The sequence below is a fragment of the Anser cygnoides genome, chromosome 3, assembly GCF_040182565.1.
Source record: "Anser cygnoides isolate HZ-2024a breed goose chromosome 3, Taihu_goose_T2T_genome, whole genome shotgun sequence".
NCBI classification, from domain to species: Eukaryota; Metazoa; Chordata; class Aves; order Anseriformes; family Anatidae; genus Anser; species Anser cygnoides.
The window spans coordinates 74,484,132-74,507,785 of record NC_089875.1 but is presented as its reverse complement, the minus strand read 5'-3'; the positions used below and the strand labels follow the sequence as shown (position 1 = coordinate 74,507,785).

At 43.6% G+C, this 23,654-nt stretch overlaps 1 protein-coding gene and 1 long non-coding RNA gene across 10 annotated transcripts in view; one reads left to right on the top strand and one right to left on the bottom strand.

Moving 5' to 3' along the window:
- The window catches only part of BEND3 (BEN domain containing 3), a 150,184-nt gene that overhangs the window by 22,756 nt on the left and 103,774 nt on the right, over nt 1–23,654 (bottom strand). For 3 of the 9 annotated variants that reach the window (XM_066994458.1, XM_066994447.1, XM_066994449.1), the window contains one exon: nt 20,981–21,016. In XM_066994458.1, the coding sequence (XP_066850559.1) occupies nt 20,981–21,016 (36 nt within the window). Of the gene's footprint in view, nt 1–892; nt 1,082–8,677; nt 10,918–11,412; nt 13,461–13,535; nt 13,626–20,980; nt 21,017–23,654 lie in introns of those variants that run through there. The other 6 variants (XM_066994452.1, XM_066994454.1, XM_066994457.1 and 3 more) reach the window with 6 other exon arrangements.
- LOC125184709 (uncharacterized) lies at nt 4,560–22,629 on the top strand. Its single transcript, XR_010830428.1, has 4 exons — nt 4,560–4,852; nt 12,092–15,389; nt 17,630–20,366; nt 21,825–22,629. It is a non-coding gene; the product is annotated as an uncharacterized lncRNA (long non-coding RNA).

Sequence of the window (23,654 nt, the reverse complement as noted above, 5' to 3'; positions counted from 1 at the left end):
CCCTTCTTGTAGATTCTCGCCATAGCCTGCAGCAGCACCGGGTAGGCAGGGATGCGGCATGTGATGTCGAAAGCACTTTCAACACCAGTTTTGGCAGTTTGTATGTACCGCTATGGTACCAGTATGCCGTCTGTCACTTTTCTCTGCCACACACCTTGAAACTAAGCCAACCTGCAGCCAGACCCCAGAGTCGTGGAGTCGGCGAGGAGAGCGGAAGAGAAACAGCCCTCCTGTGTGCAGAGCCAGCGCTCCGCAATCCATCGTACGCATTTCACGCCAAGCCCCTCGTGGGAAAACAAGTCCCTTGCGGAGAGGGATGAGCCCCCCCCAGCAACCAGGCATCTGTCTGCCTGCCTCGTGGTGCTCCCTGCATTGCCAGCCCCCGCGGTGCGTGCAGCAGGCGGAAGGGGGAGCCCCCTCCCACAGGGCCTGCAATTCAAAGTTATAAAAACCTGACATATTTAATGGCAAATAAGGCAACAGTGTATATCACCGGATCAACTTCACATACCTCAATACTGTTCACTACCCGTCAGGCTGCAGGGACATGTATGGGCGCATTGCGCAGTCATTCGCTGGCCCATGGGCAACAACACTGAACAAGTAACATGCTGCGGGCAGCATCTGCAAGCTGCTGCAACCCAGGCGGAGGAGAGCAGCACCGGGCACCTGAACTTCATTTGTATTTTCAAACTTCCTGTGGCTGCAAGCGGCGCTGGAGGGTTGTGCCAGCAACATGCTGCACTGGTTGGGGAACACTGGTTTGGAGTGGCAGTTAATAAAATTGCAGGGTTTTTCTTCTCAGAAACAAAATCGTTACGTGAGATTTTATTTATTTATTTATTTATTTAATAACAACACTGCATCTTGTTCTTAGGCACAATGATAACTGCTGTTGGAAACTTTTCAAAACTGCTATTTAGCTAGACTTTACAAAGACAGGCAAGGAATATCATAATTGTATTGCTCGCTGAACCAAGGATGTCAAAATAGAGAATCCGCATGGCATCTTTGGATTTGAAAAATAAGCCAGTTCATTTCAAAGCACATGTGGGCTGGAAACCTTACGCTTGGAGATTAGCTGACAGAAAAAAAAAAAAGTTTTGATGAAATGAACATTCATTATAAGAAAAAAAAAAAAGACCTTCTAGCCTGAAGTACCACCAGAGCATACTGGCAAGATGGCAAATATGTAACAGTTGAGCACCAGAGGAAGGAGAATTTGATATAAAAGCTTAAAATAAAAATCATATCAAAGCTGCAATGGAAGATGGAGCAGGACAGAAATGTAACGGAGCTTCAAGAATAGAGTAGCTGACCCAGTGAGCAATCTAAAATCTCCTTCTGTGCTGCAGCAGTTTACTTATACATCGGTTGCATCCATAGCTGTTAAAAAACTGACAAGTCTGAGCAATTTCACTCTTGGAAACATAAGCCTCGTTTAATCTCTTGGCAATGAAATCGGAGTTCTCTTTACGTTAGTTCAGCCAAGAGCTGTATGCCATTGCATGCTATCTCACAGCTTTGCATTTAAAAAGAAGTAATGCTCACTTAATGCACAGTCATTGTATTATCTACACCACGACCAGCCCCGAATGAGCAAACCTTTATCCCACGAAGGTCTGCTCTTCTAAACTCTGTGTTAATTACAAAATAGCTAAGCGCAGCCTGAGAAATCCTTTCTCTCAAAGACGTTCACATCAAATAATTTCTCTCAAAGATGTCCACATCTCCCAAGCAAGTGTGAACCATACATTCTTGTGACCTTAACCCTCAGATCCACATCCTGCCCGTTACTTAGAGAAATAATGCGTTAGTCCTGTCGCATAGTCTCATGCTTCACTGAGATATCTAAATTCAAATATTTGTGACAATATTTAAAAAGTAATTATAACTTGGTAAGCAGTGTAGAAAACTGGGCTGCTTTAGGAATCAGCTGGCTGATTTGCTTTTTTTTTTTTTTTCCTTAGTAAAGACTTCTCTTTTTAAATGGAAGTAGCAGTGTTCAGGTTGTAGAAATCTCTGTGGAAGGAATCCTCTTTGTCTATTTTCCCTTTTCCTTCTTTACCCTCACTACTACTGGAGAGCTACTCCTGAACCTTGCTCTTCAGGTGGACAGGAACTTTTCCTTCTGAGCTTGCATTAATGTGCATTTCTGGTTGATGGCTACTAGATGCTTTACCCCAAATTACCGTACTGCCTTGGAGAACAGCCATGTATTTAAGAAGTGAAAGCATTTTATACAACAGTAAAGAAATTTGCCTTTTAAATTGGAAAATTTAATCTCAACTTTTTTTTTTTTTTTTCTAAAAATTGTAGGTGTGGGGACCTGCATTTACAAGAACTGAAAAACATGCCACATGCTTAATGGCTATTACTACAATGAAATGTGATCAAAAGCAATTGCTTTTCATTAAAAAATTATGTAAGAAATATTTCCAGTCATTGCTAACGTGACTTTTAGCAGCACCAGCCTTTAAGAAACACTAGACATTTAAACCTCATTTATTTTCCTGCAAAGGTATCTTATCTTAGCATAAGTACATCTAAAAGCCATTTACAGCACCTGAGCAGAGATAGAGATGTTCACTCTTATTGCAAATTGATATAAAATTTTAACAAATTAACTTCCATGGGTCGACAAAAGCAAGAAAATTGTTTTATTAAGAATAAGTGTTACTAATGCAGACATTTTTCCTTTAGTGTTCTCCTGCTAAACCCGTGTTGGCTTTTGTTGGTTGTTTTTTTTTTTTTTTTAATTTATTATTATGTTGGTGCTGAAAATAATGATGCAAGCAACTAAGTGTAATTGTACAAAATTATTGCCAGTGATTTGCATATGAAGCGCACACCTTTTACTGCCTCTCGTTAGCATTGTTCAACTAGGTTATAAATAGTACAGCTCAAATGCTGCAAACAGAAAACAGTTTTCAGTGGGCACATGCGATGAATGAAGAAGTGTTCAGACACAATGTGCAAGTTGGAGAGCTTTCATCAAAACTAGCCAAGAGGGAAAAATGCTTTATTTCCTGATCATGCTCTGTTTCGGAGAAGCCGGTCACACAGAGAGAACGTCGCGCTCATCTGCAGAGAGTAAAGCTTTTTAAAATGAGGGTTTACGTTCTTGGGGAGGGGAAAAAAAATTAATCTGTTGGTAGTTGCTTCAGATTTTACTAGTTACTTCCAGATAACACTTCCTTCTTATAATTTGACCTTTAATAACTGCTAAAATATGACCACTGCAGCTGATGCGAGTCATTTGGTGTAAAGGTCAAATGCATTAAAAAAAAAAATACTGCTTTTGGTGCAAGTAAAATACTCACTTTTGCGTACAATTTTAAAACTAAACAATTTGACCAATGTTTCAACATAAAGCAGAGTACTTTCAGCCCTTGATATTTGGGGGAAGGGTGAAGGGAAGACGACAAAGTGAAACAGGGTAAAGGAGAACATTTTTAAGCACGATTTTTTTATAACATCGCTGCAGAATTGCGATTGTCCTGTATAACCATATACAGGACAGTACAGCTCCCGACTGGGTGTTATAAATCCGTTCCTTAGGAACCAGATAAACCCGTGGAACACCGCTTTAGTTATCGCCGCGAGCAGCGTTCCCGTACGACCCTGCGCCCTCCTTCCCACCGCACAGAGTCGGCAGCACCAAGCCGGGTGTCCCTGCTGCGCGACGCCGCCTTCCCAGCCGGGTGTCACGTCGCTGCTCCTATTTCGGAGAAAATTTTCCTTTTTTTTTTTTCCTCGAGGGAAGCGCCCTGGGATAAAGCGTTCTGCAGAGGGGAAGGAGCAAGGGCCGGCTAGAGGAGCAGGCTCCTACACACGGGGGAGCCAGAGCACGCCTCTGGCTGGCGAAGGGAGCCCGGTGCGGGCCATGCGCAGGAGAAAGCGCCCGGAGGGGTGCGGGGGTGGGGGGGGCTGAATTGTAGAAAAGCGGGTTTACCCTAAAAGAGAAGCATGCGAATGCTAATTACGGAAATAATCAATGCATTTTTAGAGATTGGTTTCTGAAAGGAAGAAAACGAGAATTTAATGCCACGACCATCAAAATGCATGACTTTGGGAACTGGAAATATTCTTTCCTTTGAACTGCTTTGGGACTGAAAAGGTTTAGTACTTTATTATTAAGACAATACACAGGTAAAAGTACTTTGAAGACTACGAAGAATGAGAGAAGCTTGATGCCTCGCTTTTCTGTGAGACTCAAGTAGCTGATGAGCGTAGTGACAGCGAGTGGCCTGACACAGAAGGCCCTGCCTCGGTAAATCTGCTGCGTGACACAGCTGCTGAGTTAGGCTGCTGCATCTATGGCAATCCAAACACTGCCCAGAAGTAGCAGCCATGGAGAGGTTCCACCAAGAGGTTAAACCCCTGAGCAGTCCGGTCTGTCACCTTCTACACCTCTTGGGGCAAGAAGCATTCCCCAGCCACTCCAGAGAGTATTTTCTTAACGTTTCCATTAAACTAAAAAATGTTTCAACCTTATAGCAACTTTATAAGTTGCCTGCTAAGCTGAACATGGGCCATGTGATTGCAAATAAGCAGGGCACATCCTGGGTTATGTTGGGAGAAGCACAGCCTCATGTGACCGTATGATCAGGCCTGCCAGGCCATCAGATCCGTGCAGTCCAGTAAGCTGCAGGGTTTTCCTTCTCCTCCTAGGTTCAAGGTGGGTTCACCACCCCACTTCCTCACGCCCTCTCCATGGTCACGCAGGTGCAGCCGTGGCGCCCTCCCCCTGAGGCACAGAAGGCCGACTTGACGGCTGAGCTGCTGGCTGGTATGGGTGAGGAGGAAGACGCTCTGAGCTGCTGGAGCTGTTGGGACAGCCTCTCCACAGGTGAGACACAGGGTCGGGGAACAAGGGAGGTTCTCCGAATTGCTGGGGCTGGCTATCCGATCTATCCACTGCTGGTGCTCTGCTGTGTACCCACCTCGTTATAGCCAGGGTGATGGTGTACGTGTGTGCTCTGTACAAAGTTCTGCCACATGGTCTGCATGTGCTGGACTTCATCGGGGTCTTTGGATTCTCGACTGTTGTCCAGGTTGCTGTGGACCACCTCCACCATGGCTAATTCCCTCTGGTACTGGATACCTCCCCCAGTGGCGGTCCACTTGCCTCGGTATCTTACAAGATCTCCCCTGAGGGGATCTTTCACACTTGACAGGAGCTGCCTCCAGAGGCTTCGGCTTGTTGCCCATTCTCCAATCCCTTTGTCACTGCCCCAGTCCCTACTGAGGGACCCCAGCTGCTGGGCTTCCTTGCCCTCTGATTCCTCACAGTTTGCCCCAGTGTCCCAGCACCGGAGCAACCAGCGGGTAATCTGCTTGCCTGGGTGATGGCTGTAATCTTTTTGCATATCTCAATGCACTCAGGGGTAGTCTGAAACAGGGGGGTTTCAGATTCTTTTGTGATTTCTGTCTCTTCCTCCTCCTATTCTTATGACTGCTCTACTGAAGAACAGGCTGTCCCTTCTGGTTCTTCCTTCTGCTCCTTCTTAGGAGAAGCTTCTTCCTTCCAGACCAAATAAGCTGACTTTAGCTTCTGTTGTTCTTTACTTGACAACAGGGGCGCCTGATACAGTTGTGGGTTGGGTCTCCCTCCAGCTTAGCCGCAGTGCCCTCAGACCCAGGGCCCCTCTCTCCCCCCTGAGGGCACCGAGCAGTGCTCGGTAGGTGCAGGCCAGGCTCCAGCACAGTGAGGAGCTGTGTCCCTCTGGCACATCCGAAACATCCCTGTTTCAAGCGTTCTGTCACTTCACCAGGCTCCCGCAGTTGCTGGGGGTGAACTCCCACACCCCCGGAGGTGAAAACAGCTCTCGGTGCCTGCCCGTGTTCGCCCACACACCTTGCCACCCATGACCATGCTGCCTCAAGGCACGTCCTTGTGATATTCCTAAATAGTTGGTTAACCCTAGGAAAAGCCAGAAATGCATTTTTGAGAAGCACTGATACAAGCACTCTGATCAGCCCAGGGTGCTCAAGGTACTGAAAAGCTCTTTAACGAGGTAGGAAGCATCTACCCTACAGGAGAACGGGAAGGTGCTGGTCTTCATTTCCTTCACAAGTTTGCTCTCTGAGAGGAGGGAAAAGGTGCAATTGTTAATCGTCTCCACGAGATGGTTCCCGAAGTACTGGGACGGCAGCAACGCGGGGCCCAAATACCAGATTAGGCTCAAGGCCAGTGTTTTCATCATAGTTCTCCCAGGCAAAACACAACCGAGTGCTGCAGAGCACAGCAAACCGCAAAAGGCAAGAACAGCCTTTAACAGCCTCTCGGATTTGATGTACGGCAAGAAGGGGAGCATGGCACGGAGGTAAGCAAACAAATAAACCAGTGGCAGGGACAAGTAAATAAACACTGGCCAGCAACGACCTGAACAGGAGCTCCCTGTAGCATGCTCCAGTTAGATCTGTTACTATCTCGAACCCCTCACGCCCCACGTGGGGCACCAGAAAGGACCGTGGTGGGCTCAGCCGGGATGGCAGCAAAGCACACCCTGCAGCCGCTCACACACACACACGGCCCCACGCTCCCCAAGCAGGATGGGGCAGAGAATCAGAAGGGCAAGAGGAAGGAAACTTGTGGGTTGAGATAAAGACAATTTAATAGGGAAAAAAAAACAACAAACAAACAGAAAAATAAAAAAAAAAACGCAAGTGATGCAAAAGCGATGCCCACCAGCTGACTGATGCCCAGACAGACCCAAAACAACAGCCTCCAAGGAAAACTCCCCTCCACCATATTTTATTGCCGAGTATGGCAATATGTGACATGGATTATCCCTTCGGTGAGTTGGGGTCATCTGTCCCACCCGTGTCCCCTCCCAGCCTCCTGCCCACCCCATCCTACTCACTGTGGGGGCAGAGTGAGGAGCAGAGAAAGCCTGGGTGCTGTGCAAGCTCTGTTCAGCAACAGCTAAAACATCGGGGTGTTATCAACGCCGCTTTGGTCACAAATCCAAAAGACAGCACCATACTGTGCTGCTAGGAAGAAAATTAACTCCATCCCAGCTAGACCCAGTACCTCTGGGTAGACTTTTATTCTACTCTGCCATACCCAGCAAGGGCGCTCCTGCAGCGGCCTATTTTGGGCTTGCAGCCCAACAACAGGCACGATGCGAAATGATGCAGGCCGCTGGAGGGCGACCCCGTTGGTCAGGACCTAGCACACAGGGCCACCAGGAGAGGCAGACAGAGCTGGGGCTGCCCGGGCCAGTAGGAGCAGGTTGAGGGGTAAGTGACCAGCAGCATCCACGTACGGGGTCGGGAATTAAAGACAAGGGAGCCAAACTCCTCTTGGCAGCGGCAGATGTATGAAACGGGCCATCACCACCAGTTGTGGTGAGGGAGGTTCGTGGTGGACATGAGAAAAACTCCTTCACAAGGAAGGTGGAGCAGCACTAGGACAGGCTGCGTGGGGGACCTGCGGGAGCAAAATGCCTGAAAGTTTCCAAGGCTGGACTTGGTGTTGGCAGCAATCTCGCTCTGAACAGGAGATTTGACTAGATGACCTTTAGCAGCCCCTTCCAGCCAAAATTTCTATGCTCCCGTGGAGCTGGAAAAACTAGGCTGGCAGTTGAACAGCTTTCCATCAGACACCTATGCGCCAGCCTTTCTAGCCACTGCAGCTGTGCTCTTTGCAGATGAATTCAGTTTGGTTTAATGACTTGGGACCTCACATGCCCGTGGAACGGTCCAGCAATACAATGCCTCGGATGAAGTTCAGAGGAGCAGCTGATGGGTACTTCTGGTTGAGCTGCTTGTGTTTTGGCTTGGCGTACTGGTGGCAATAAGGAGAAGCAGACATAAAAATTAGGTGCAATTTCCCATGCCAAAGACCTTCTGAAATGCAAGGGCATGGAAAAGAAATGGCTTATGTCCATAACTTTGCTGAAAAACAACCACCCCACTCCCCAAAGCCTTTAGTCAACATACATTCTGACAGTTTTTGATCATTAGAGAACAAAAAATGCGTAAGACATTCAAATAGGTTATTGGTTGTTGTTTTTTGGCAATCCAAGCATGTGGATGATAATTTTATCATATATTACACAGTGTCTGTTTTAAAATGGATACGAAGCAGATGAGATGCTCTGGCATGTCAGCATTTGGAACAGAAAAGGCAGGTCTTAAGGAGCCTGGGTTTCCTAAGAAAGGGCACCTCCATCTGTGCTGATCCAGAGCGCCTGAGACAGGCTCTTGCTCTCCATCCTCTTCTACTTTACCAAGGCAGCTGAAGAGAACGCAGCTTCTGCCACTGAGATGACTGAAACAAGTGAATTCTTTCTTCAACCAGACCCCAGACCTCCCCCTCCCCAGCCTCCCTACAGAGGTGAGCGGGGGCAAGAAATTCAGGGAAATAAAACCAAAAAGCCTAGGTTCCTCCATGGCTCAGAAATTATATATGGTGTGGGGAATGTATTAATGCTCAGCAGTGATAATTCACCCAAAGTTTGACAACACCGTGCTTGTATTTTACTTGGAGGTGACAACGTGACGAAAATTTCTCAATGATTACGGATAAATTTCTTGAATACAGAATCACTTGATAATGTTGGCATGGTACAACTCATTTTGATTTCATTTTAAATTAATGTTATGGAATAGTTTAAGTGCAATCAGAACTTTCTGGTGATATAAATACAAAAAAAAAAAGTTGTCATTATTTTTGCTGATTTGTCTTTATTAGTAAAAAGTACAAATAGAAAAAGTGTACTTTCATGAAAAAATAAACCAGGTGCACAGAGATTTTTGCATATGTTTGATATTTCTTTCACATAACTGAGGAGAGATGGCTCAGAATATCTCCAGCCAGACCCAAGCCCCTTGCAGCCGTAAATCATTATGAAGCATTCAGTGTAGATATGAGATAAAGATAACGTATGGCTCCTTCTATCCTTAATGAGTAAAAATCAGGTCCAAAAAAGCTGCCTGAAACATGACTGGGGTTGAATTTGAATATTTACTTGCAAGCCCGCTGACGATGTACGCCATTTACATTTTCACCTGTGAAGTTCCCTCAGGTTCTGCTCAGGCAGATGCCTGTGACTACCGCTGCCTGGGTGCTTCTCTGCTGTCTCCAGCCTTCCTGCTGTGGCAGCAGCACTAACCCAGGCAGAGGTGAGAAGAGAGAAAAAACGCCAGGGCAGGCAAGAAAAAGAAAATGCAAGCAAGAAGGGGTCTGGTGCTGAAGACATTCTCCAAAATAAAGCAAGACCTGAGTTTTGGACACGGCTGCCGTACAATGACTGTCTCAAGTGTCCTTATTATACATGTAATATTACAGTATAATATAGGCATATTTTACACAGAATATTATGTACATCATGCAGGATAGATTTTCAGTACATTTTTAGAGGCTACAGTTTGTATTTATATTTTGCATTCGGTGGAATGCAACACGCTGGTCTACGATAAATAAGCTGTGTGACAGAGGGGGGAGGAGTGCAGGGGGAGAAGGAGGGAGGAGAGAATTTAACAGAAATAACTCCACTTAGTGTTTGAGTGAACGATGTAATGAAATCTGTTTGCTGTGCTAGCTGTCTCCAGATTGGGCTGTAATTACACCACAGAAGGAAGAAAGGTAGCTGAGTCTCAATCTAGATCATTTATGTAAACTCAGCCTTCTTGTCAACGACGTTCTCGGGTTGCATGCATGCAAACCACAAAAATCATCTCCTATGAACAAAATAGAGACAGTCTCGCATTGCAGGCTCCTGATACACCTTATAAGCTTTCTGCAGTTGGACTTTAGAATTCAACACACCGAGGTTCAAAACTTCTCCAGTGTTTTCTCCATTTTATTCAGAGTGGTGCAAGACTGAACATTCCTTGTCCCTTTCTGCCAAAAGACGACATTTAGCCCTAGAAATTAGCATTTATTTGGCTTAAATCAACGGAAGTGTGGCAAATCTAGGAAACTGCTTTGTGTAAGATTGAGCTGAAACAAACTTCTTGATCCCAGGGAAGGATATTCCTTCCCCAAGAAGAGTGGAAAGACCTCAGTTCTTTGACCCAGAGCAGCGCATTTTGTATGCACAGTATAAAAACCAGGCAGTCACTTCCCTTAACAGAGCCAAATTAATATTTGATTAAATATTTTAAAGCTCCTACTTACCATGCTTGACACATTTTCTCATCGAGTTTCTCAAAGAGGGAAAGCACTGGGCACGGGGTGATTTTACATACGAATACATAAAAACAGTGTGGGGAGACGCGACCGGCCGCATGCAGGCAGACGAAGGATTTTCCCCCCGCTGATTCCCCGGGCTGCCCTTCGCAGTGATAAACGGGGGCACGCCGATTCCCGGCTCCGGCGGCGGCTCGGGTCCGGGAGCGCGGCACCTGCCTCTGCGCGCCCTCCGGCCTCCCTCCCCGCCTCCACCCCGGCCTCCCCGGGCAGGAAAACCGCCGGCCTCCGCCCTGGCGCCGTCCCCGCCGGTGCCCAATCAATAGGCACTTATTTCCTGTCCATTTGCCGAGGTCACGGAAACGGGCCTCATTAATTATTTCTACCGGCGCAGAGCCTCAAGTGTGCTTCTGGCACGACGAGCGAAAAAAACAGGTTGACCTTTTTTTTTTTTTTTTTTAAATTTACATCCCCTTTTTTTTTTCTTTTTTTTTTTTTTTTCTTTCTCTCCCCTCCCACCCCCTAAATTTTGTTCGGCGTGGAGGCCGGGGCTGGGTGTGCGGCACGGGGAGCGTGTCCCCGGCGCAGCGCGTAGGCTGGCTCCGGCTCCGGCGTCAGGAGAACCTGGTGACGGCGTAGACGATGTTGGCCAAGGCCGCTCTGGCCTCCGAGGGAGGGAAGCTCTCGAGGGCCGCCAGCGCTCGGTTTCCGTGGCAACGGCACAGGTCGATGGCAGAAGTCACACCTTTGCCAGCCTTGATCGCTTCTTGCAGCTGTTGGAAGACACAGGCAGGGCGAGATGGGCTTTGGCAGGGCCGGCGCGCGATCGTTTCCCGCACCGCCGCCCCTTCCAGGGGTACCGGCAATCGTCGGGGCTGTTAGGAAAGGCTCTCAAACCCGTCTCAGGTGTGCAGCTGCTCTGCTTTGGCTCCCAGCTACGGCAGAGCCGCAGGTGATTTAAAACGCATCACGCCTGCAAGGCGCTAGCTCTCCCAACAGGCACACAACAGAACAAAGCAAAAAAATAAAAATAAATTTGGATATCTGGGCATTTCGTAGCCGAGCCGTTGTCTGAGAGCTCCTGTGCAGAACCGGCACCCCAGCCACTCACTCTCACATTTTCTGCAGTCAAAACCTGGATTTTTTTTTTTACCAACACCCGCTACATTCCCTGCTTTTGGAGACATGCACTGAACTCCTGCCTTTTGTGCTACAGATTTCTATTTATACACCATGCGATTACATTGGTTACAGTGGACAAAAGCGAATTCTGTCGGTAAAATGGGATCTGTTAAAGTTTATTGTACTCGGCTACAGCCATGCGAACCCAATCTTCCCACTAAGGACAGGGAACTGGAGAAAGGTTCAGTGATACACCAGCTGAGAGAGTAAACGTTTTCATGGAGTAACACGTTCACAGCAAGCTGCTGGAAAGATCTGGCACCTAAAAGCTTGGGTAAATGACAGGTTACATTTCCTACAAAATACTACGAATGCTTATCCCTAAAGCACGAGACCATTTCACAAGCTGCATCCCAGGTGGCTTTTGTAGCTCAGTTTCATCATGGTGTCAGCTTTTTTATAAAAATTAAAAAAAAAAAAAAGGTTTTCTTAACACAGGTATCTACAGTAACTAATTATACAGGGTTTTATAAATTACATTTTCCTCCAGTGTACAGCACAATGCCCCAATTCATTTGCAAATACATCAGGATAACCTTAACAATCTAGTTTAAATCATGTCAAAAATATCTAAGGCTTAACCAAACTGTAACAGCAATTCATTTTATAGATACTTGCTCTTATATACAATGACCGACGTTTCCTATCTCAATACAAACTGAGGTGGACTCATTATCTGTATTTAAAGACGAAATTAGTCGAAAGCGTATTACAGCACTTGAGCGTTCAGGTCCCAGACCATCAGATTTTTATTTCCCCTTTCAGTCAGGATCTTCCCGTGCTGTGCTTCGGAGAAGAACAAGCCCAGAGGCACGACCGCGTTGCACAGTTAATTCAACACGACCCCAGCGAATGGGAACCTGCCGTACACCACGGCTCTGCAGCAACGGGCGGTGGGGAAGAGGAGGTATGTGAGCGGCAAGAAGAGGTGTTTCTCCCCCCTTCCTTCAGTCACAATTTTTGAGACGGCAGAAGCCACGCATTGTGACGCAAACTCTGCTGATTCGCCAACGCTCATTAAAAATGCTTGGTGTGGCTGCTAATACTCAGACAAGGACATATTGTTAATGACATAACATCATCTTCCCTTCTTTGGAAGCTGATTTCTTTCCTGTTTACCTCAGAGTCCCTAAAAACTTCCTGTTTCACACTCCGCTTGCAGAATCAGCTGGTCAACTCAAGTAAGGATACACTGAGGCAAACCCGTCTGGATTAACCTGACTGCACGTTACCTCTATCTCAGCCGGGGTTGTAAAAAGGAAGAAAAAAAATACAGGAGTACAAACTCAGCTTCTTGTAGCGAGGCGGTCATTAAGGAAACTCAGGATGTAACTCCACGGGAAGCCAGGTTTCAGTAGCCCTTCTGTATGCAAAACAACCAATTTAAGCCTTTAGCTGCACCGGTAGTTGTACTGTGGCTATGCTTCCACACTCTCTGGTTTTGGGCTTCAATGATTTCATGTAATGAACTTCACAAATTAAGTATTTCAAAAAAACCCCATGTACCCAGTTCAGATGTGTTATTTCTTAATTTCATTTAGATGGAAGCAGCTGATTTTTGAGGCAAACAAATAGAAAAGCAAACAAACTCCTTCAATTTGTTACTTTATAAACTTCAATTAAGCTCCCTCATTATTTTCTTCTAAATAGAGGAATCTGATCTTCTGGTCTCCATCATTTTGTGCAAGCATATTTCCACTTGTAGCAACAACTTCATCCATCACTAAAACACAACCTTCTTCAGGGCACCAATCAATAATTAAAGCAGAATACAAGTCAAAATAGGGATCGCTTAGACATTTTTCTCCAGCTGAACTGCTAGATATGCTAGAGTAGTGCATCGTAGCTTTTTAGCTTTTGTTCAGACCATCGGCCATGAAGCCTTACTTCCTTCTGAAGGTGCCCAGAACCTGAAAGCTCACAGAAGGGATCCCGTTGTTTAAATTCAGCTTTAAGAGTGGTCTTGCAGTAGTGCAGCCAAGTTAAGACTCAGGTGGGAAGCCATGCCCCCTCCCAACACACCAACACTGTTTTTCCTCAGTCTATTCAGATGTTGACCGGGCTTAACAGCTTTGCATTGTACACGTGAAGCTCAGAACCCCGAAGTTTTATGTCTGAAGGTTGTTCTACAAATCTAAGAGAAAGCAACACAACAACAAAATCACTGCAGGCTGGGGAAAAAAAAAAAAAGAAAGAAAAAAAAAGATACCTGGGTGGGCATTGAAAACAGCACGTTAAGAGCTTTGCTCCACGCAGCCTGCTCTGCTGTCTGCACTAAGCCCAGCCTCATCCACTTGACCTGCAATGAATTCATTTTAATTTTGTCTTTGGCTGGAAGGAGGGATGGCTTTAATCGCAAGTTAGAGAAAGAGCAAAGGAGAACAGGAAGATATGTAAAGGAGGGAAGTACCGAGGGTCTCTCATTCTGAATGCTTTGAGCATACACAGGAAGACAAACTGCTGAGAGGCCGGGCTCTGCTTCTCCAGCTTCCTCCTTCCCTTCTCTTCGCTCTTGTATCAGCTCCCACTTCAGCCATTTTCTGTCAGCAGATTAAGAGGAAGAGCAAGGGACGGTTTCTGACCCCTTCCATCTCTAAGGTTGCTTCCCATTATCTCCCTCTGCACACATCCCTGGGCATGTCCTGCAACTAAAAGGTAAGATGACGCTGATTGTTCCTTGAAGATTGGCTCTTGCCATACCCTGACCCACTGGAAAGGAGAGTTTAATATCAGCACCTTGGTGTCAGACCCCCCCATTTCCTACCCTGCCAGAGACAACCATTAGCACCGACCAGCTGGAGTAGGGGAACTTTCCACTCAGCCCTCTGAGGTTTGCTGGGCCAAGAACTGAACCGGAAAACCAGACCAGCAGGCACTTCCCGGGGAAAGGGAGATCTGGATTCAATATCTTGATCTTAAGGACTGTTTTCAGCCCTCGTGTTAAATAAAACACTGCAGCAGTTTGGGTCAATGACCACGTAACCATATTTAGGCTGCTCGTGGTTCTGGCCCTACGTGTGGGAACAGAACGGTGCTGAAGGGGAGAACTGCATGGCTCTGCTCACCGACCAACCCTGCTATTTCTGCAGGGAATTCACACTCCTGCTCCTACTTTCTAGCATTAGCTGCTTTTTTTTTTTTTTTTTTTTTCATTTTAATTGTGTATTTAGGCACCTAAGGGATATTTTCTACATTTGAACTAACAACCCTGATAGGGTCCTATGCAGCTTCTCGATTCTAGTGACGTGTTACAGACACGGTAGGAGTAACGAAATGGCAGTGGTGGTGGTGAATCTCAAACCAACAGCTATTTTCACATACAGTACTAAGCGGTCATCCAACAGAAATTGCCTCTTGACAACCTTCAACTAGATTAAAATCAGTGGCCAACAGGTCGCAAAGTCCACATCCCATGTTTCTGGTATTTGAACTGTACTCTTTTTCCTTTGTAGTTGTCTACACACACTTTTTTTTTCTTGAAGTGGTGTGCCCTTGCAGCAAACATGATCAACCACACCTTGCCGGGTGCACTAGCAAGGGAAGGCTCGGCCTTGAGAAGTGAAGGCTGGTCGTGCTGCCCCCACCACCTCAAGGGAAGTGCAAGGGAGTCAGAACAGTGCACGCAGAAGGGATGGGAGGCAATGGGCACAGGGAGCAGCATGGGAAATGCTGATTAGACTCAAAGAAATTCTTTTCCACCAGGAGGGAAATCACTGTAACAGGTCTGTCCTTGCAGGTACCCAGAACTCAAGTGGAGAAGGCCCTGAGCTAATCCTTCCACTCTGGCTCTGAAGGAGGTGGGACCAGACATCCCCCAGAGGTCCCTTCCAACCTCAGTTACTGCATGATTCTGTGGATAAAGCAGAGTTCAAAGTACTATGTTTTGCAGTCCTCATGTTTTAAGAAGATAAAGAGAAATTTAGCACAGAAATTAAGTATTTGCCTTCCAGACCAACTCTTCTGGGCTCTCCTGTTGGAGAAGATGGCAAGAGGACTAAGGGGCAACCTAGGGACTTCTGGATTTTGGAGACTGAAGAATCAATGAAGACAAAAAAAACAGCAGGTATTCAAGCACAAAGGAACAACTTTAAGTCTTCTCTGCTGATATATTTTTACCTTATTTCCCAGCAAAAGGAAAAATAAGATTCCTTTTAGATAGTTCTGTGTACAGGGAACATCAAATTCAGGGGTGGGTGGGGAGTTGAAGGAAGACTCTGTGAATACGTGGTAAATATTTTGGCTGTACTAGATTTTCTGTGCAAAGGGAGAATAAGAACATTCTCTTTTTTTAATGATCAAACTTAGCATTAATTATTTTAGTGACAAGATATCAGCAAGCGACTTCAGAAAAATGTATTTTTTGCTTCACAAGAATGACCCTAAACAGCTTAATTTCTTATATACTGAAATCTTCAAACATCACGCGTTCTCTTTGATCTTGAAGTGAGCTAAACTATTCTAAATTTCTGAAATGTACAGTACTCACCAAAATAAGAAAAACCCTTATAATATAGAATTTAAATTGGTCTGTGTCTGAGTGATTGACATGCGTTGTGTTTACAGTGCTCTGCGCCAGTTTTTCTAAATTTGTTTTCTCCTTTGTGGGAACACCATGCTCAAAAAGAACCCTGTATTAGACTGCTGAAATGTTACCTTGAATCAGCACAGGCACGTTTTATAGTTGGCAGACAAACCTTTTCAAATTTTTCCTTTGTTTCTGCAGTACCTTGGAATGTCTCAGCATTCGCTTGCAGTTTTTGTGGCTGGACACGGGTTTAGGCTCTTCCTTCTCAGTGTGGGCTTGGCAATCATTTAAGTGCATCGCTTCAGAATGTCATAAAATACTTTCTTTTTTTAATCTTTGTTGGTTATATGCAGAATAATATGCCACTTGAAATTGGGGCAGTAAATGCATTTATCCAATATTTTCTTAGATTTTTTTTTGAACATAAAAGGTAAAGAAATGCGTCTTTTATGGGCATAACATCCTACAGAAACTTCTATTAATAGAATATGATTTATTTTCCTTACTCAACTGACAAACAGCTGAATTACCTTTTTACTTCAAACTAAAAAAAATCCCCTTCTAGAAAAAGACCAAATCTGGAACGAACCACCCCCAACAGTACAGGAAAGATGGCCTACTTACAGGGAGCACTGCTACCCCAGCTGTTACGCAGTCACGGTAATACATTTTGCCAAAAAATTACAAGTCATCCTGAGCCGCTGATTGATTGTACAGACCTTTTAACTTTTTAGAAAACACTCCTCCTCCTTATGCCTTTCCAGGCCTTTCACAATGAACTTGACGAGGCTTATTAGCTTTCAAATCTAAACGATAGGTATATGACGGGCCAAAAAGCATGACTTTCTCCAATCTCAGTAACACAAGTAGCCATTATTAATTGTCATCTTAGCACACACAAGCAATTAACTTGATATTTATGCTAAAAGATGTGATAGTTGTTTGCTTTAACGAAACAAAAGTTGTGTTGTAGTCTCACCCCAAAGAAGCCATAGAAAATACCCATTGATTAAAAACAACAATGCAACTGATTTTTGGTACTGGATGTACACCTTAGGAATTTGGTTAACTATTACCTTTGACTACAGTTTAGCCAAGGTCTAATTTCAAAATATAAACAAAAAAAATAGTAACCAACAGGCTTTCTTGGAAAACAAAAAACCCTAAACCTACCCAGATTTAACAGCATAACAGCATCCATAACAAGATGATCATGCACTTTGAGATACTCCAACAATGGAGTAAACTGCTTCTCCTGAATGCTCTTTTCTGTGTAATATCACTACCACATGGCAAGAACCTATATTCACTATTGTTTTAATGTACAGAACAGAAGGAACTAATGGCAATGGCCACTCTGAGACAAACCAGGCAAATTTTAACAGAAAACTATCAGAGGTCATAAGCATCTACAAACACTAATCCTCTGTATTTAACTCTTAGCTACATTTCAGGAGGAAGAGAGTAAATAGTCTATTGCCTTTAGTCCCATGACACATCTCACGATGACACTGTGCCCTTTAATTAAAGAGAACCGTGGGACTGCTGTCGTTTATGCCACAGGCCGGTAAGAGTGCTGTGCTGACAGCACCCCAGCAGGATGAATGCACTAGCCGTGGCCGTCAGCTGCGAGCTGGGGAGGGGGAATCACACTCTTGCTAATGCAACTGGATGGCACTGGGTTACTGTTATTTATTAGCTGCATGATAAGCATGATTAGCTGCCACTGAGACACCTCCTTGTTTCCAGATGTGACCTTTCCCATTTTTCTTCTCTAGCTCTTTCCCACCGTATGTGAAGTCAAGGCATTAGTGCCATGCAGCGTACGGATGGCTGGATCTACTGCTCCTTGACTCATGTTACTGCCAGTACAGTACAAAACCTGCTCCGTGTTAGCATCGTGCCTGGTGCTTCATGGACAAACCAACGAAGTATGCTACAGCACTGCTGAGGTACCATATTCCCCATGCCAGTTTGGATGAAAGGACTCTACAGCAAAGCAAGTGAGCAGGGCTACATTAAAAAGCAGTTTTGCTATGTCCCCTTTCATTTGACTTATCTTTTATGAATCCTGCATTAAGAAAAACAACAAATTCTTCCTGCAGTAAGCTATCTGGCTGCAAAACAGAGGACTCCACATACTTCAGCCTTATCTTATAATTATTCTAGAGCCTTGGCCAGAAAATAAGAATTATTCATTCCTGGTACTGGTTGTGCCTGCGTTATTGTCACTTAACAAGTCTGTACAATGCCTTAAGGCCACCATTAAGGCCTTGATTTCAGTGGAGGGCTTTTAATCAATATTATAAAATAGTAAGTAATCCGTTGAGGATCTCAATTTATTGTTGCAGAATTACACAGCTTATCTGGCATGGCAAAGAAATTGTAAAATGGATTAAAGCTTTTTGATTTTAAGAAGTCTGAGATTTTTGCTAAAATTTGGCATACAGATTTGGATGACAGGAAAGTTGCTGCTGCTTTCAGTGACATTCATGAGCTTTGTCTCTGCCATACGTTGGTACTTTCTCTTTTGTTATCTGAGAAACACCACTAAAACAGATCTGAAACTACTTCATCTCTGTAAGAGACTTTCAAACAACACAATGATGGATCAATAATTTGTCTGGATGTGGTGTGATGGTGTAGAAAAAAATCAGAGTGCAACATTCAGATACTAATGTGAGAAAATAAGTGCCTTTGCGATATCAAAGTCCTTCTGATAAAAAGATTGATATGCCGGGGAAAAAAAAAGTACTAGCAATTTTGCAGAATATAGTGACCTTATTGACATGACAGTCTCAGGTCCAACTAAATTAATGAAAAGTATTTCACATCTATATTTATCTCAGAGCCCTCACTAAATTTACTAGCACTATCTAGATCTTTTTTTTTTTTTTTGTCACTGGAAAAACTCAGGGATGCCATTTTAATATAACTTGCATCAAGCGAACAATTCCAAAGTTCTTGAGCAGTCTCAAAATGGAAATAAAGTAAGACCTTTGCCTTTCAAGCAGACACTTTGGGTAAATCTCCATTTCTAAATTTTACCTTCATTCATTATTTTAATTGAAAGCTGTGGTGAATACGGTGAAATATTCCTAAGCAGACAAAACAGCTAGCAGTTTTTATATACATATATTTATGAACTCTAATAAAGGAACAGCACTTTTATCTTATGCAAACGGCATGCTGAATAATAAGTTCATAATAAAAATAAAGAGAACAGAAATACAGTTTTTCAGAAGCTTTAGTTTTGGTGGCGTTCGCTTTCACAACATTAGAGATGTTTCTAAGACTCAAAGAGAAGCAAGCCCCCAAATTTGATTAGGTATGTTCAAGTAGTTCTAGCAACTAAATAGAAAGATGAGAGCGGTCCTTGATGCTTGAAAAGACAGAGCAAATGTGCAAAACACTGACTCTGGTGATATAGAAATAAAGACATCAGAGCAAAGGGCAGAAAAGAAATACTCATTTGTCCTGCACAGTATGCCTTCTAATTGGCTGTGTGCATGCACTGGCCGAGCTGCTGTGCTGGGGTGAGCCACAGGTTACTGGGCTCATTGAGCATGGATGCAACTAACGACCACTTTGATTTTAAATGAAGAAACGCAGAAGAGAGGGATGTGACACCACAGTTTTGAAACAGACTTCTACAAAAAAACCAAAGTCGACTATGTTTGAGCTCAAAAAAGGATGGAGAGTTTTTCACTATCATTACTAAACTCGTAATATCTGTGGCTTATGTAAAAGATTATCACCCTGAGTACTGAAATCATGTGCTTCCTGACTGAAGTTGTTTACATGAAATAAAAAAACTTGAGGAAGGTTTTTTTTTCCCTCTCTTTCCTTTTATTGAAGTGTCCAAGTTGCCTAGTCACACTGTAGGTTTTTCAATTTCATCTGAACAATCCAAATTACAAAATCATTCAAGTCAAAATGCAGAATACAATGACATAAATAATTCAGTAAAGCAATTTTAGAAGCAGTTTCCTCCCCCTTTTTTTAAACTACGGAAATGACATTGAGCATGTCACAACTGTAACAATTAAAAGGAACAAATCCATTCTAGATTTACAAAAGCAAGTAGCCTTGCCTGAACATTCACAGAATTACGATGGTCATTTAGAAAGTAAAAGTTTTATCAGCTTTTCTATTGTCAAAAAAAAAAGGACAATGGTTTTAAACAGCAAGCTAAGGCTAAGACCCTTTTCGTGTTCAAACAAGAATAAAAGATGATAATCCAAATTCTCTAAATACAGAACAATTACAATAGAAGTCTGACTTGTATGTGTTAGCTTTCCATATCAGCAGCACAGTCATAGCTGTAAAGTTCTTTAGGCTCCACTTCAAGAGGCAATTCTCAATCCTCTGTGCACAATAGTTTGTCTATTATTTCTCATTGATGCTAGAGATAAATAACTGGACCCTCATGATCTACTTAAGACTTGAAACAACTCAGCCTCATGCTCAGCGAGTGACTTGGGGACACAACCTCATCTTCTGACTCCACCACAGGTAAGCAGTTCTCCAGCACTGAACCAGGAGAACCCTCCCAGCCACCTCCTGCACTTCTCTAAGAGCTAATGGTGCCCCAGGTACTTTCAGCTGATAAGCTACTTAGTTCAGGTCAGCCTTTACTATAGGGCCGTCCCAGGAGCAAATACAGTGGTGACTGAGCTAAAAGCTGCAATGGGCACTGACAGAAACACAAGTTACTATAAAATGCGTGTAGATGTGTGTATTTTATAATAGATAGCATAGTATTAGGGTGAGATAAAGTAACAACATACTCTATCAACAAGTAGAGATCACTGATGGAAGCTAACCTGCAAATGACTGCAGAAAAAGACAGCAAAAGCCACTACAAACCTGGTTTCAAAACTAAATTTGGGGAGTGGAATAAATAACTGCAAAAATTATTATTAAATTACTGTGTTTGATACTTACAGGGTAGCTGATTATTACTTGCTTCTTAAATCAAGAAATAGCAGAAGCCATTCTCTCCCTCCACATACACAAATTGTAACTTGACTTTAATAAGGAAGTTTCTCTTGACTGTCAAAAATAATCTTGAAAATGTTACAGGAAACATTAAAAATAAAAAGTAGAATTAAATGTAATTCACTGACCTTCTTGTAGTCCATTATATTTCCTTTTCCTTGTGCCTTAAAGAGAAAGAGAATATATATATATATGTTATTACCTATTGCAAACTAGAGTTGTGAGAATAAAGGATGCTATTAAAAGACCTACTACTTTAAACATAACTGACTTTCTTTAGGAACCTGATGCAGAAAAACCCAAAATTCAAGCAAAGGTGTTATCAGCTTGTCCAACATAGTTCTGTTTTCAGACGAGAGCTGCAAATGCTCACTGTAATTTTTTATGACACGTTGTTGTTAAACATTTGTTGAATCCAAAATGTTTTGGTCTTAAGAAATCTTGCTGCTTGCACTAATTAATCTCTCCCATGAATTTCTGAAATAAACTATAATTTATATCATCAATAACAAGATTGAACTTCTTAAAAGAGAACACTTCTATGCTCATAGCAATTTGCACGCAATTAATAACAAGTCTAAAGTTGATCCTCTCCAAGAGTATGTCAGGACCGTGTCAGAACTATTAGACCGACGTTAGATATACTAATTATGCTTTTGGTTTACGATTGTATTTATCTGCTAACACATTTAGAAAGAAGCACGAATACATTTAAGGTCCTTCTTGCCCAGATGCAGAAAAGCACATTATCCAAATTCTTCAATTTTGTCACTGAGTGATATAGAAAAGAGGATGTCTCTGTCTTTCTCACTTAGTGATACTTAATGTTGGAGCCAGAGCGTTGCTGCTTGGCCAAATTGAAGCCCTTCCCTTCGGTCAAATCCGGCTGTATGATTATCTCCTTGTTCAACTCCAGTTCTTTTCTTTTCAGGCGCACTGAGAAATAAATCACTACTGTTTCTTTCCCTCTAGCCTCCACAAGAGAAGCCCACAAACCTCACCTCTTCTGGAAGGATGCAAATAAGGACCTGGAAAGGTAGCGGTCCTTTCTGGAGACCTAGGAGAACAGCCAAGAAGAGCAGGCCAACTGGCCTAAGGAGAAGAGCTGAGGCCTGCACTGAAGAGGAACACTGTGTGGCAAGCACAGCTTTGAGGAGATGTTGCCAAGCTGGCACAGATTTGGAAAATGAATTAATTTTTGTAGGGAGGAAAACCAAAACAGACAAAAGAACTGATGAGAAACCAAGCAACCAGAACAGGAAGGAAAACAGTGAAAAACAAAAGTGATTTCACTGAAGGAGAAAGGGGACTGGTCCACAAAAACTCTTTATTACTCTCCTTACGGTTCTCCTTAGTAAGAATTCAGCTTTTCTGGAGCGCATATTAAGAGAACAGCCTGATAACATTCAGGACAAGTACAACCACTGCCAATAACCACTTTCTTGTTTGTGTATTCCCATCCCTCTGATTTGTCAACTTTTACTCATACTGGCTGGATATTACAGCTTCTTCAAAACCTCTCTCGTAGTGACACTGTGTATCAGAACATACCAGAAATGTTCTCTAACAAATGATTGCCTACATAGAGATTGACACTGCAGTGGAGAATTTGCCAGCACGTTTGAGGAAGATGCTTTTCAGTCTTAGCAATACCAGAAAAGGTGTGCTTGGCATGCCTCCTCCTGCACATATGACATTACAAACAGCAATATTTTCTTATGCTCTGCTCCTCTCAAACATTCAACGGCAGTTGCAATTCTCCAAGCAGCACCCTTAACTCATCTTTCTTAAGCCTTCTTTACTACAATGGCACATTTGCCATTTTCTTTCTTTTGCCCTCATAGAAGCTTGATCTTTTACTGACCCTGATTTCTGACACACAGACTTTTTCCTTTTACATCAGATTTCTGCACATTGTTTAGCTTCCTCAAATGTATCAAGCCTGGCTTGCAAAAGGTATGCCCTCTTGTCAAACTTGCACAGCTTTCTAGGTCTCACTGCTTGGCTGGGGAGGTCAGTTTCAGAGTTGTTGGCACTCCGGGCCCTCAAAGAAAAGCATCTGCTTACCAACATACTGGAGATACGAGCAGCCAATTCAGCTTAGCCTTCCTCCTGAATACCAAAGATCACCATGTGCCAGCAGTGAAGGACAATAACATCATGACATTCTTCATGAATAATGAGGTGGAGTGAAATCAGCTCACCTTGCCAGGAAGAAAGATCCCTGAATCCCCCAAGAAATGACTCAAAATGCATCAAATAAGCAGACGGTTTAAGACAATGCTTTTGGAGCAAGTTTTTGGGACTAGTGTTTTCCAGGATTTTTTCTTTCTCAGATGGAATGGCCCCTCTAACACACGTTCTTAAAACCTGTACTTCAGGAATGCTTGACGATGCATTTAATAAATGCTTTTCTTCCAGTCCTACTTCTTCTGAGAAGGCTCAGAAAGATATGTGGAAAGGTTCAAGGATCACCCAGGCCTAGAGGAGATGGTTCTAGCTTCTGACTTATTCCCTTTTTCAATTTCAAATGCTGTGGGCTAAGACAGGTTCTATATCTGAGGGATTTTACTTAATTTCTTCACTAAAACTTTCATCTTTTATACCTCATTGCTTAGATGTTGGATACCTGTAGAAGGTGGAGATTTTTGTACTTGACTAGTGAGAGAGATCCGTATGTGGCTGTAAGTGGCCAACTCTTCTGTTTTCTGACCTCTAGGATATCCTCCTTCGTGTAGTCCTGGGTTATCCACTAAATTTTAAGATTACAAGGCTATCCAAAAGCTCAGTGGGACTGCATTC